At 34.1% G+C, this 12,668-nt stretch overlaps 3 protein-coding genes and 1 long non-coding RNA gene across 5 annotated transcripts; 2 read left to right on the plus strand and 2 right to left on the minus strand.

The window, feature by feature from the left end:
• Window positions 1-239: 239 nt before the first annotated feature.
• Window positions 240-3,046, minus strand: LOC123683366 (DCN1-like protein 3). Its single transcript, XM_045622365.1, has 4 exons — window positions 2,745-3,046; window positions 2,389-2,539; window positions 2,008-2,330; window positions 240-1,855 (listed from the first exon to the last, which is right to left on the minus strand). Exons 2-4 carry the CDS (start codon window positions 2,459-2,461, stop codon window positions 1,295-1,297), a joined length of 957 nt encoding a protein of 318 aa, XP_045478321.1. The 5' UTR covers window positions 2,462-2,539; window positions 2,745-3,046; the 3' UTR covers window positions 240-1,294.
• A 245-nt stretch (window positions 3,047-3,291) lies between these two features.
• Window positions 3,292-8,934, plus strand: LOC123683365 (6-phosphofructo-2-kinase/fructose-2,6-bisphosphatase-like). 2 transcript variants are annotated; one of them, XM_045622364.1, is made up of 7 exons: window positions 3,292-3,761; window positions 5,465-5,611; window positions 6,726-7,024; window positions 7,121-7,387; window positions 7,632-7,850; window positions 7,906-8,184; window positions 8,282-8,934. In XM_045622364.1, exons 1-7 carry the CDS (start codon window positions 3,701-3,703, stop codon window positions 8,462-8,464), a joined length of 1,455 nt encoding a protein of 484 aa, XP_045478320.1. In that variant the 5' UTR covers window positions 3,292-3,700; the 3' UTR covers window positions 8,465-8,934. The 2 variants fall into 2 exon arrangements, with proteins under 2 accessions (XP_045478320.1, XP_045478319.1); XM_045622363.1 differs by having other exon boundaries at window positions 3,307-3,761; window positions 6,726-7,387.
• On the minus strand, window positions 4,115-4,850 carry LOC123683367. The gene is made up of 2 exons (XR_006747971.1): window positions 4,487-4,850; window positions 4,115-4,439 (listed from the first exon to the last, which is right to left on the minus strand). It is a non-coding gene; the product is annotated as an uncharacterized LOC123683367 (long non-coding RNA).
• Window positions 8,935-9,371: 437 nt separating the features above from the next.
• On the plus strand, window positions 9,372-12,318 carry LOC123683369 (SWI/SNF-related matrix-associated actin-dependent regulator of chromatin subfamily A-like protein 1). The gene is made up of 7 exons (XM_045622372.1): window positions 9,372-9,875; window positions 9,932-10,148; window positions 10,256-10,390; window positions 10,453-10,667; window positions 10,818-11,277; window positions 11,375-11,657; window positions 11,710-12,318. The coding sequence occupies exons 1-7, from the start codon at window positions 9,503-9,505 to the stop codon at window positions 12,157-12,159; spliced, it is 2,133 nt and encodes a 710-aa protein (XP_045478328.1). The 5' UTR covers window positions 9,372-9,502; the 3' UTR covers window positions 12,160-12,318.
• The last annotated feature ends 350 nt before the right edge of the window (window positions 12,319-12,668 follow it).

Here is a 12,668-nt window from a genome sequence, read left to right on the forward strand (position 1 = left end):
GTATCTTTCCATGATTGAATGACATAACCTACTGTACACAAATGACATAAGAAATGTCAAAAAATAATACAGTGTTGCCATTATATATCATATTATTCCCAATAGAATTCTCGTAAAATGAGATTTTTGAAGGTAAGTATCTCCAATTTTATTTTGAAACACTTAGCTAAATCCAAATGAAGTGCAATTCAAACAATAAGTTTTCTTGGATGTTGGGGCAGAAGTTATTGCAAAAAAAGTCGATAATTACAAATATTTTATTGGTATTAGAAGTTCATGATCACATTACAGTAGATAAAAAATAAATAAAGATAAATCATAATAATAAATAAAAATCTATATACATCCACATATCCCTCCTTCGCGGCCAAGGAATAGTATAATAAATTTTCATTTATTCCAAATGAAAGTCGCCGTTACCTGAGTAAAAATTAATTGAAATAAAATATTTTCCATCTATCGACATTATCAGCTTCTATTTACAATAAAATCCAGATTTGGGTCAGCAAGATTGCAAAAGTTCACAGAGGGAATATCTCAAAATAATAAATCTCCTGTTAAAAAAATTAAACTATGCAAGTTTTGATTTTAACTATAAATTCTAATCATTTCCATAAATACATCGAATTACATTGCACCGAACGTGAAAAATTCCAATAGAAGCTTCAATTTTACAATTTATATCCTAAGATTAGGGGCAAAATTTTCCCTGAGAATTTCCCACATCTTGAGATATTCGCTCATTAAATCCTATAACATCTCAAAAGTAAACATTTATTATTCATTAGAGAAAATTCAACATTGTTCACCACAGTAAAAAAATAACAGGAAACATATTTAAATTTTTCATTTACAAGTTCTTGATTGTAGCAGCGTATTTTGAGTTTTGGAAATATCTCAAGGGTGTTCTGGATATGAGGAAGATATGTCTCGTGCCCAATTAAATAATTTAAAATTAGTCATTAGTTTCAGTCTTAATTCGATAATAAAACAACTTAAAATCAGTATTTAAATCTCAAGTGAGGCAATTGAATTTTATGCTCTATTCACTTGAAGATCTGAACTGTTTTCCAATTAGTTTCAAAAAGTATTACATAATCAATATAGAGAATAAATCAAATATGGAATACATTTTATCGATATCAAAGTAAATATTTGGTTTTTGATCTCCGCAAATTTCAGTAAAGTTCCAGGCCTCCCCAATCCCTTGATATAACTCCAACCCGCAAAATACATCCCATAAACCTCACCGTTAACACAAAATAGGCAGAAATCCACAATGCACATTAAGAATTCAGTCGTTCACGTTGAAATCTTCACGCAGGATCCCTTCGAGTTCTTTGTTGTCTTTCGCAATGTTCTGATTCATTTTGTCGTTTTCGTATTCAACAAAATCGTCGAAGAGACTTGGCCATGCCTCCGTGTCATCGTAGGAGCTCAGTTCTTCACCGATCGTTTCGCTGAAATTTAAGAACATGTTCCAGGTGTCCCTTGGTATGCCCCGTACCACGTTCTGGTGCGTCTCCAAAAATTCAAGCCAACGTTTGAGGATAGGGGGTTCCTGCCTAGAGAACACAAGTTGCCACAAAACCACAGCCATGTCAGTCGGTAGGATCCTTTGGCCTGCTGCCGTGTCCAGTCCAAATTTGAAGGTGAACCTATACAGGTCTTTGAACAGTTCTGCACTACGATTCACCTCTTGCACTATCTCCGGCAGACGGTTCTGTATCGATTTCACAGAGTCTGCCCTGATAGACTTAAGCCCGGTTACAAACTCCTCGCGAGTAAATCTGCACATCTGTTCTGCATTCAGTTTCCAAGCCAACACTAAAATTTTGAAATCTTCTGGGGGTATCTGAAAAAAAAAAGTTTTTTCTGAATAAAATTTGCGCCAACTACCACATAACTGTTTTTATATACAAAAAAATAAATCTTCACTTTACATACTACCTAAAATCAAGTTAGTAAGCCTGAATAGCTGAAAGCCAAAAAAATTACTTTTCTCACCTGCAAATCTTTACACAACTGCTCGATTCCTTCGGCCAGGATTGATTCTTCATTTTCGTCCTTATAGATGTCGAATAAGGCATTCAGCTTTGTTTCTGATGCCGGTTTGCTGTCCGAAAGTCCCATTATCGGAGCAGACTTGGAATGGGTCTTTCTACCCGGTAAAGGATAAAATCTTCCAACAACTGTTGCAGGGGTGTCTCCTATTACTGGAGACACGGGTGCCAAACTTAAGTGATTTCCGTTACTTACTATCGTCTGATCTGGTGGAGCAGAGGCTGGTATGTGACTTGGGGCAGCGTATAGTCTCACTTCAGGCATATCTAATGGAGATAAATTGTTCAAAAAATAATATGTATGGGGGATTTGTCACCAACTTACCCTCCTTATGGCAATGTGATAATTCCTGGGGCGCAGCAGGTGGCTCCTTGAAGCAGGTGAGGCAATTGCCCATTTGAGGGACACCCTGAACGTATTCGGTTACGTTTCTTAGGGAAAACTAATAGCATTTCCAAGAAGCCTTTAGTTCGATCTGAAATGAATTTGGTATCAGGGGCAATTAAACTCAAATTACAAAATGTTTAATTTCTAATAACATTAATGAGCTACAAAATCCAATAGATTTTATCAAGATATTGTGTCCAAGTTTGTGGAATGAGAAAGTCGCGTAATTTAAAGTAAATCAGAAATGTGCATGAAGAAATTGGCGAAAATGAGTGAGGATATAAATTACTTACTTCAAATTTATTTCGGTCGTTAATGAGTTGCTTATCTCTTCCTACTTTCCATACAAATCTACAAAAAATACATACTTTTGACACTACAGCGATAGAATTTCAAATGCTTCCTCATAGCCAGAGTTATACATAATGGCACTTTTCGATGAATTCCAATAATGAGAAAATTTCAGTTCGTTAAATTATAATTATGAATTTACTAGCTTTCATGTACCCGTATTCAAGTAATTTTAATGTAATTTGCTTTAAGTATTTTCTTGTTTTCATTGGACTTGACAGGACAAGTTTGCTTTTTACAGATGACAGATGATTATAGGAATATAGAATTTAATTATTCGGAAAAAAATATTGAATATTGAATTATATTTATTTCGTACAGTTTTACTTTACCGTATCACAAAGTATTTTTAGATAAAAACTTTTATTGCACTGAAAATTAGAATTAGTGCAATTTTGAAATGTTTAACGGTAGTAAAAAAACGATTTTCATATGTCATTTGTCGAATTTCCATGTCAAAATAATTGTTTTTTTTACGTAACCTATATAAATTGAAGGATTGCCTTGTTTATCACATATTTGGTTGAATCTCGAAGTGATATTGTTGTTCTTTTCTACATAAACCTAAAGTGATTTGTGAAATTTTCCAATAATCTGCATATTCTTTCTAAATTATCTAAATTCCAAATCTAACAAAGGTGCGCTCTCTTAAATGCGTTGTTTGAAGAATTTTCTTCAAAACGACAGCACATAATTTTTCTCACAGAATAGGTTTATAAATCTACAAATCTGGCTACTGAAGTGAGGTACCGTATTGGTATGCGATTGGTGTTGAAAACTTTCATAATCTATACCAGTTCTGATCATTTCTCAGAGAACTAGTCGCACTTCATTGTTTAGTTCATAAGGTATTTGGAAAATTTTGAGTAAAGTACTTAACTTTCAATCTTCAACTTCAATGTCTCTGTTTATAAATAAAGAGGAGGAAATGAACATGGAAAAACGTACGTCTGAAAAACGTAAGTTCACCAATTCATTTCTTATTGATATTGTCAGATTTCAATATATTTTCTCCTACCATTATTTTAAGTATTTATTCAGGTGTCTATTATAATGATAAAAGATAGGAAGAAAACATATTCCAAATTTGATAATAATTTTCAACAATGACAATGTTTAGTTATTTTTGAATCTATGATGTTTTTGGCAAGTATCATGATGGTCCAAAGTATCAAAGTGACATGAGCCAAAGGGAATTGAGTTCTAGGAAAAAATCAATCGGGTCATTTATATTTAGAGAAATCACTGTCAATTTTGAACCCACCCTAATACTCTTTATAAGTAGCTTGAACAAAGAAAGACATTCTGCAAACTAATATAGATAGTTTATTTTTGAAATTGCAATAACCACATGCATTAATATCAATTTTTAATGCAGAGTTCGTTCATCCTTTACATGCTTCTAAATTTAAATCAATTTCGAATCCGAAATAGAATTTATGCTTTATTTGAAAGTCCAAAGTTCAGCATTTTAGCGGTAGGAAAATTACGCAAAGTCTATCATCTTGAAATTGCTAGAAATATACTTATTTTTCTTTTGGACGAGATGAGGTCACTTTGGTCAAGGAAGTCTTATTTGTGGTTGGTTCCGTTTTTTATTCTAATAACCAGCTCGCAGCACATTAAAAAAAATTAAGCTTTTTCAATCTAATTGTTTGAACGTTCCTCAATTATACCTACCTACCTTCTTGATCTCGGCAAACATTTGACCTTTTAAAATAGCAATCTTAACAACGAATGACGCAAAATGGATATAGGTATCTACATTGAATTGAAAGGAAGCATGATCCTTATAGCATTAGCGTTTAAAAATACACTTGTAGGAGTTCTAAACTTGGCAAGTTTTCATCAAGGCGTGAAATCGATTGATTACAGGTTACACCAAATAAAAACGAGTTTTTTCAGTCTCAGAATCATAGAAATATTTCGATTCATACTCGATTTTTTAAATAGATATTCATATATTTCTATGATGTCCTCAGTTTGAATATTATCTGTGGACTTTTTGATTAGACCTCGTAGATAAATATTGTTTCTCAACTATTCTAGATTCGCAGTAATTTTTCACACTTGGAGGTCGAGACAGTCAACAAGAATTATTTACAACGTCCATGACCTAATAACTGTTGTTAACGATTCGCAAAAACAATTAAACCAAGAGTACAGATTGTTCCATAGAAATTTAGGGTGAAAAGTGCAAATTTCATAGAGTGGTTTAATCCTTTTAGAAATTATGAAACTAAAACCCAAAATGCATTTCAAAGGAAAAGGAGATGCAAAATTCAATTGGATATTTTTCAAACTATGTGTAAAACTGAAATTTTTGGTTTACGAAGCATATTTCGGTCGAATCAAAACGGAATGAAGTATCCCAGGCAGAATACTAGAGATCCGGGTCGCCTGGGCTTGTGTAACAGGTTTTATGTTTTGATCATTTCACTTCTTGTTTACTCTCAAAAAGATCCACGTTCAGCCGTCAATATACGATAAGATAATCGAATTTGAAATTTTTTTCTACAATCGCCCGTTTATATCAGTACAACGAAACAACTATATCGCCAGTTTCTCCAGTGAATCGGATGAAATACGCTCGAGATGAGTCAGGATCGTAATAAAAATATTTGCAGAAGGCCCGAACATGAATTATTTTTTTTGGACGCAGGTGGAGCACAGAAAACATGCAAGAAACCCCTACTCAGACAGTTTTCGCCTCTTCTGGTTGCCATGGTGGGCCTGCCTGGAAGGGGAAAGAGCATACTTGCCAAGAGATTGGAGAGATATATGAATTTTACCGGTGACAACACCAAAGGTAAGAAAACAACAATAAAAACTGAAGTTATTTATTTGTTTTGGTTCTGGAGAGGGTTGGCTACACTGCTTTGAAAGTTCTGTGATTGCGATCACAGAAATGTGGAAGTGTCAAATTTAATTTCTATGTTTTTTAAATATAAAAAATCTCAAATTCTTCGTAATTAGTATATGTAACTCGGTATTACGAAAACACTTTCCTTATTTCATGGACTCTGGACTGGTTGTCGACCTTGTAGCGGGATCCCTTTTTATCTTATCTCCATAGAATTTTAAACTGGCCCCCTAGCATGTCCAAACAATTCTTTTTCATCTTTCAGTTGTACTTATCTTTCAGTACATAAACCATAAACCAGTTTGTTAATGGATGCAAAATGTCTAAACTTGTCTGCTCATGCAAGCAACGATTGTTTACTTCAGTATCGAGTTTGTTTATACAGAAGATATTTACTTGCTGAAGTTGACCAGCCCTCAATAAATGTGATTCAGCTTTACTCTACACGGAAATACTGTTGATAAACATGTTTTGTAGTGAAATGACCTGCATTCAAGTGCAGGGTGAATGATTTTCCTATATAAACTACGTTTTTCAATAATTACGATTATCATGACCAATTATGATTGTACAGATATTTTCGATTGAGATGCTATTCACGCGATGAAAGATAAAGACTCATTAATATAATCCATTAACTGTTTGTTTTTGTTTATTGAACCAATTTTCAAAAATAAATGTGCGTTGACGTCAATGATGTACCAGAAGATTTAAAAAATGATATAAATCCTTGTTTTTAAAGTGGCGAAATAAAAAATGCACCAATAACGGAAAAACATAAAGATAACAAGGGATTATTTTCGTTTGTAGCTATAAGGCATTTTCTAACCTAACATCTAACAAATGTCAGCTGTCACAACACACGTACCAACATACTAAATAAAAATACTTCTGGGAACCGCCCTAGGTTCGGCTGTTGGGTAACAACCAACACAGATGTGACAATGGGACACAGTAACGAAGCCTACATTAAACCCAACCGGCTCACCTACCACTTATAAACTCTGATAGGGCTCACAGAGATCTAGTTTTCCGCGATTTAAGAATATCTTCCTTGCAGTATATGACATCAGCGAGTACAGAAGGAAGCACATGGAGAAATACGCCTCTCACGAGATGTTCAAGGCTGACAATCTTCCGGCATTGGGCATACGCATCCAGAGCTTCCGGGAAGCGCTTGAAGATGCGGCCGCCTGGCTAAGCGAGACCGGCAACAAGTTGGCCATCCTTGACGGCCCCAACGTATCCAGGTCCCAGAGAGAAGAGATCTACGATCTGGTTTACACTCAGCTGGGTTTCAGGGTCATGTTCATAGAGTGCGTCTGCGAGGACCGGATGATGCTAGAGAGGAACTTCAAGGTTGGTAACAGTGGCGCCATAGAAAACATTGGAGATTCTGTGGTTGCGACCACAGACTGGAAGTTTTCATATTATTTTTTTTTTGGTGTTGTACAGGAGATACTGCAGTATAGTGCGGATTATAGGGGGATGGCTGCACAGGAAGCTTTGAAAGATCTGACGTTGAAAATGGCGCATTATAAGGCTCAATACGTTTCTCCTTCGTTGGGCAGCGAGTGGGAACTGCCCTGCCCCATGGTGAAGGTACTGGACGGTGGAGAGGGAGGAGTTATTGCCCACGGGGTGAATGGAGTTATGGAAGCCAAGATCTTGTCTTATATCTCAACGCCGAGGCCTTTCCAGCAGACCCTTTATTTCTCTAGGGTAAGCAGTGTTGGTATCATTGATCAGAACTAGATGTCACCATAAGCGGAAAATCTATGGTTCTGTACCGCAGTGGACGAAAAGTATAAGTAATGAGACTGTATTATATTTGAACACCATTTTGAAGCCACCTTTATAATATTAACCGTTTTTAAATAAGAAATGCAGTCTAATTTTCGTCCACTGAATAATTACACATTTTACAACTTTAGAGTGCTAGTTTTAAATTATGTTCTCTTGACAGCATGGAGAAAGCGAATACAACGTTATTGGTAAAATAGGCGGCAACGCCCCGCTCTCCCCTCGTGGACAGAAATATGCTGAATCATTGGCTAAACACGTTAAAGCTCTCAACTTGCCATCACTTCAAGTGTGGACTTCCACACTGGACCGAACCAAGGCTACTAGTTCTGGTATAAAAGCTCCCCAGCTACATCTTCCGGAATTGGATGAGATATATTCGGTATGTCTTGGTTTCTCATCAGATTGCCAGGTTCTAAATGCGTGTTTTTGAATAGGGAGAATGCGAGAGTCTAACTTATGAGGAGCTCCAAGATCTCTTTCCCAAGGAGCTAGCTCTTAGGGATCACCAGAAATTGAAATATCGCTATCCTCAGGGAGAGTCGTATTTGGACGTTATGCGAAGACTTGTCCCTGTATTGATGCAGTTAGAGACTGAGACTAACGTTCTGGTGGTATCACATCAGGCCGTCTTGAGGTGCATTCTGGCTTATTTCTTGGAGAAGCCACTGGAGGAGGTACCTTACATGCATGTGCCCCTTCACACTATCATTAAAGTGAGTTATTCCTTCAAATACAATATTCCTCCTTATGACTTATTATATGGATTTCTAATTCGAAAAATTTGAACTTGAATTAACCACTTATTTTCAGGTAACTCTTCAAGGCTACAACTACAACATAGAAACTATAAAAATGCCGATTGAGTGTGTTGACACTAACAGGCCAAAACCGGCAAACTGTTCGATGAATCGAACAGCAGAGGATGCTCTGAAAACTGTTCCCGCCCATTTTGATGATGTGACTCAGTTGATCCATGCCCTGGAAGCTGTATAAAATAGTCCCTGTGTTTATTAGACTGTTATCGTAGAATTGAAACAAGACAAAACGAAATCAGATTATGGAGTAGTTTCAGAAAAAATTTTCAGTTTGAAATGTTTTTCTACTTTATTTTGTGATATAAATTACGTCAAATTTTTTTTGAAGATTAGGAACCGAGTATTAATTTAGAAAATTTTCTGAAAACTCCATGGTCAAGCTTAATTTCAACTAGATGAAATGTTTCGATGCTTCATTGAGTTTTACTACATATATTTTTAGTTTTTTTTTATTGAGAAGGTTGTTTGGTATTATACATTTTAAAATAGAATTTTTTTAGAAGTAGTTTTAGGTATTGTGCTATTTTTTTTAGTGTACCTAAACAGTTTGAAGTTCTTTTATCTTATTCAAATATTGGATTTGTTGATAGTATTATTGTGATGAATGATTTTAAGAGATGTTTTAATTAAACATGTATAGAATAAATATTCCTAATTTTTTTTTTCCTTTTTACCTATTACCCAATACACTAATAGAATAGATCATAATTAAAAATAAAAGTCCTTAAACTTCATGAAATTTTGTTAAGTTCAAGGAATTTTATTTTTAATTATGATTGAGAAAATGATGCCCGAAATTATAATATTTTTCAAAAAATCCCCCGTTTTGATATGTTGATTCGAAAATCAGTACATCAACTTGAACTAAATTAATTAATTAATTCTCTCTAACGAAAAACATAAACAATTATAAATACTATTGGATACTGAAAACATTGCAATTTATAAAGGTTAATATCTGCAAATTAAAAAACTGAAACCTCCAAAAAATATCTCCCAGATTTCCCCCGAGTGCCCAAAAATCCCCCAAATTTGCGGGAAATCTTTAAATACGCCACTATGTCAACCATGACCATAGAGAACATTTTAACCTACAAAATAATTTACGAACGTTTGCATTGTTTGGATAGATGAAAATATTAGTATTCCTTCTCTTTGATGAACTTCATTTTGTCATATCATAATTTATATTTAATGAGAATTTGATTTTTGCAATATGCAGTGTTCACCTGCAGAAATCGAAAGGAAACGACAAGAAGCACTTAAAAAGTTAGCTAAAAAGAAGTCGCCACTGAGAATCCAAAATCCTCCTGCCAATAGTACAAATGGATATATTCCTCTAGCAGTGTCACCAAAACCAAAATTCAAGTTTACCAAATCTTTCCCAGGTATTTCTAATAAAAATCATAATGCCAAACCTTACGAGAGAACAAAAACAACAAACGATACTACTCCCCAATTTACAACGAATGAGCCCAAAATCACTGCAAAGTGTGTATTACAGAGCGAAACTAGATTTGTTGTAGAACTTTCAGCGTTTAGTTCTCAAGCAATTGAAGTTTTTAAGACCATTCCATCAAAAAATTATGGTAAATAGAGAAATCAGATATTTTTGTGCATTAGTGTAAAATTTTCTCTTTTACAGATACCAAAGAAAGATTGTGGAGCTTTCACATTGATGACTATCAATTATTAGTAACAAATATGAGTGGATTGATGGGTCATTTACAATTTTCAGGATTACCAAAATTTGTTTTAAATTGTGTTAGATCACCCACAAAAGATTTGTCTTTAATCGATTTAAGTCCTATAGAACCTGAATTGAGAAATTCTTTGATGCCATTTCAAAAATATGGGGTTGCGTATGTAATTTTTTATTCATGCTTAAAATAACTTCATTATTATTATTTTCTTCATTAATTTAAAATATAATGAATAGGTTAAGTATATTTGTTATTTTTTTTTACAGATATGGAATTGATAAAGGTGGTAGGTGTCTTATAGCAGATGATATGGGTTTAGGAAAAACATTTCAAGCACTTGGCATTGCAAGTTATTATAGAAAGGACTGGCCATTACTTATTGTTACTACTGCTTCTATGAAGTAAGTAAAAACTGAGAAATTATCACTAAATTTCAATCATACTGACATTACTCGATTTTTAGAAACACTTGGGAACGAACTATTGTAGAATATATTCCAAGTCTTCCATTAAGGCAGTTGTTATACATGGTGACCACTAAAGACTATATCAATGAAGCACTTGTTTTGATTGTAAGCCACGATATGTTCTCAAGGGTAATAGATAAATTGATGGAAAGGAAATTTGGAGTTATTATATTTGACGAGTCTCATACTTTCAAAAATTTTAAAACGAAAGGTATGGCTATAGTGTTGTAGCTTACAATTTTATTTGCTTTATTTGGACAGTATCAGAAAAAACAATTTAGAAAATTGGTAATGTCATTGAAATCTATGTCAATCCTGCCAACTTTTAAGATTGAATTAGTATAGACGAATATAATTGTAGGTGCTCAGTCAGCAATGAAGATAACAAAAACATCGAAAAGAGTAATTCTTCTTAGTGGCACCCCAGCTCTTTCTCGTCCTTCTGAACTTTACACCCAATTATCCTTCATTGACAGTAAATTCTTTGTTAGTTTCACTGAGTACTCCAAAAGATACTGTGACGGTAAGAGTTCCCATTTTGGATGGGACTCTTCTGGTCAATCTAACCTGCAAGAGCTTGAGATCATTTTGGCCCGGAAATTCATGATAAGAAGAACCAAAGATCAAGTTTTGGCCTCTATGCCAAATAAAAATCAGGAAATTATAATGTTAGATGTTAAACTCGACCAGATAAGCAAAGAAGATAGGAAATGTCTTACTTCCTTAGCTGATAAATTCAATTCAAAAAAGGGAAAAGATCAGCATGCTGCTCTGTTGGCTTTCTTCTCGGAAACTGCAAGGATAAAGATTCCTTCCGTTTTGTAAGTTAAATTGATTAACTGCTATAACTCACAGATGGCAAGACTGTATTCTCTGAAATTATTTATTATCCAAACATCTTATTCAATAATTTCACAGGTCTTACATACTGCAAGTACTGGAAGAGAAAAGGAAATTTCTAGTATTTGCCCATCATCAGGTAATGCTAGATGCTATAGGTCAAATTTTAACAAAAAAGGGGAAGAAATTCATGAGGATAGATGGAAGCACCAATTCCTCACAGAGAAATTATTTCATAGAACAGTTTCAGACCAAGGACGATTGTATTTGCGCTGTTCTATCGATAACAGCCGCAAATGCCGGAATAACTCTGACAGCAGCAGAGTTGGTGATATTTGCCGAGTTGCATTGGAACCCTAGTGTAAGTTGCCTTCTTAAAATGTTTTGTCCCAAGTTGAAATTTTGTTTTCCAGATTTTAAGTCAAGCAGAGAGTCGAGCGCACAGAATAGGTCAAGATAAGCCAGTCACAATTCGTTATCTTCTAGCTTCAGGGACTGCCGATGACTCTATTTGGCCTATGCTCCAGAAGAAGCAGAAAATTCTAACCGAAGCAGGACTTTTCAAGGAGAATTTCCAAAATGTTGAAGTTAGACACCAACCTACAACCTCTGAAGTATTATTAACCGAAGGCATTGAATATACAACTTCTCATAATACTTTAGATATTTCTACATATTTCGAGACTTCTAGTGACATGCAAAAAATAAATGATAGTGTTGTCAGTGACTTGAACGATAGTATTATGGAAGACTGTCCTAATCTAAATAAAAGTATTTGTGATAATGGGGTGAACAGTGAAATAAATGTGGACGATATGTTCAATGATGGTTTGGATGATATTTTAGGTAGTATCGATTTTTAAAACTGAAATTTTAATTTATTTGATAAATTTTTGTTTATTTGTATGAAAATTTATTTTCAAACAGGAATATTATGTTTTTAGTTATTGAATAAAACCAAAAAAATAACTCTTATGAAAAAAAGACTTATTTATCTTAGGCAAATATATTTTTACACAACAGTATGTTTTTTATTAATTTCCAGTTGAAAGAAATCTATACAATTTTTGGTGTCAAATAACATGTCTTAGTGCATAAAGGAAAACGTTGGAATCAATGCTTATTTTTAAGATTTCCAAATAATTTCTAAAAAATAAATGTGTTGGTAGCATTCCCGTACTTTTCGGATCACCCTTGTACTTTCAGATTGTTCGAATGGACCTACAATCTACCCATAAAAAAGGCCCAGAATATCCACCATTTCAGAACCTTGATATGACGATTATTTCATTTGAAATAAAAATGAATTAAACATTATATCAGAAAATTTACCAGTTCAATGAAAAAAATCCAAAAGTAACTTTGACAGTTA

The sequence above is a fragment of the Harmonia axyridis genome, chromosome 6 (genome assembly GCF_914767665.1).
Source record: "Harmonia axyridis chromosome 6, icHarAxyr1.1, whole genome shotgun sequence".
NCBI classification, from domain to species: domain Eukaryota; kingdom Metazoa; phylum Arthropoda; class Insecta; order Coleoptera; family Coccinellidae; genus Harmonia; species Harmonia axyridis.

Bases quoted from the DNA above. Each gene is read 5' to 3' on its own strand.
- LOC123683366 (XM_045622365.1), bottom strand. From the start codon at position 2,461: ATGGGCAATTGCCTCACCTGCTTCAAGGAGCCACCTGCTGCGCCCCAG. The intron at 2,331-2,388 runs GTAAGTTGGTGA...TATCTCCATTAG, and splicing joins ATCACATTGCCATAAGGAGG to ATATGCCTGAAGTGAGACTA. The intron at 1,856-2,007 runs GTGAGAAAAGTA...TTTTTTTTTCAG, and splicing joins AGTTGTGTAAAGATTTGCAG to ATACCCCCAGAAGATTTCAA.
- LOC123683365 (XM_045622363.1), top strand. From the start codon at position 3,701: ATGTCTCTGTTTATAAATAAAGAGGAGGAAATGAACATGGAAAAACGT. The intron at 3,762-5,464 runs GTAAGTTCACCA...TTTTGGACGCAG, and splicing joins AAAACGTACGTCTGAAAAAC to GTGGAGCACAGAAAACATGC. The intron at 7,388-7,631 runs GTAAGCAGTGTT...TTCTCTTGACAG, and splicing joins AGACCCTTTATTTCTCTAGG to CATGGAGAAAGCGAATACAA.
- LOC123683369 (XM_045622372.1), top strand. From the start codon at position 9,503: ATGCAGTGTTCACCTGCAGAAATCGAAAGGAAACGACAAGAAGCACTT. The intron at 10,149-10,255 runs GTATGTAATTTT...TTTTTTTTACAG, and splicing joins TTTCAAAAATATGGGGTTGC to ATATGGAATTGATAAAGGTG. The intron at 10,391-10,452 runs GTAAGTAAAAAC...CTCGATTTTTAG, and splicing joins GTTACTACTGCTTCTATGAA to AAACACTTGGGAACGAACTA.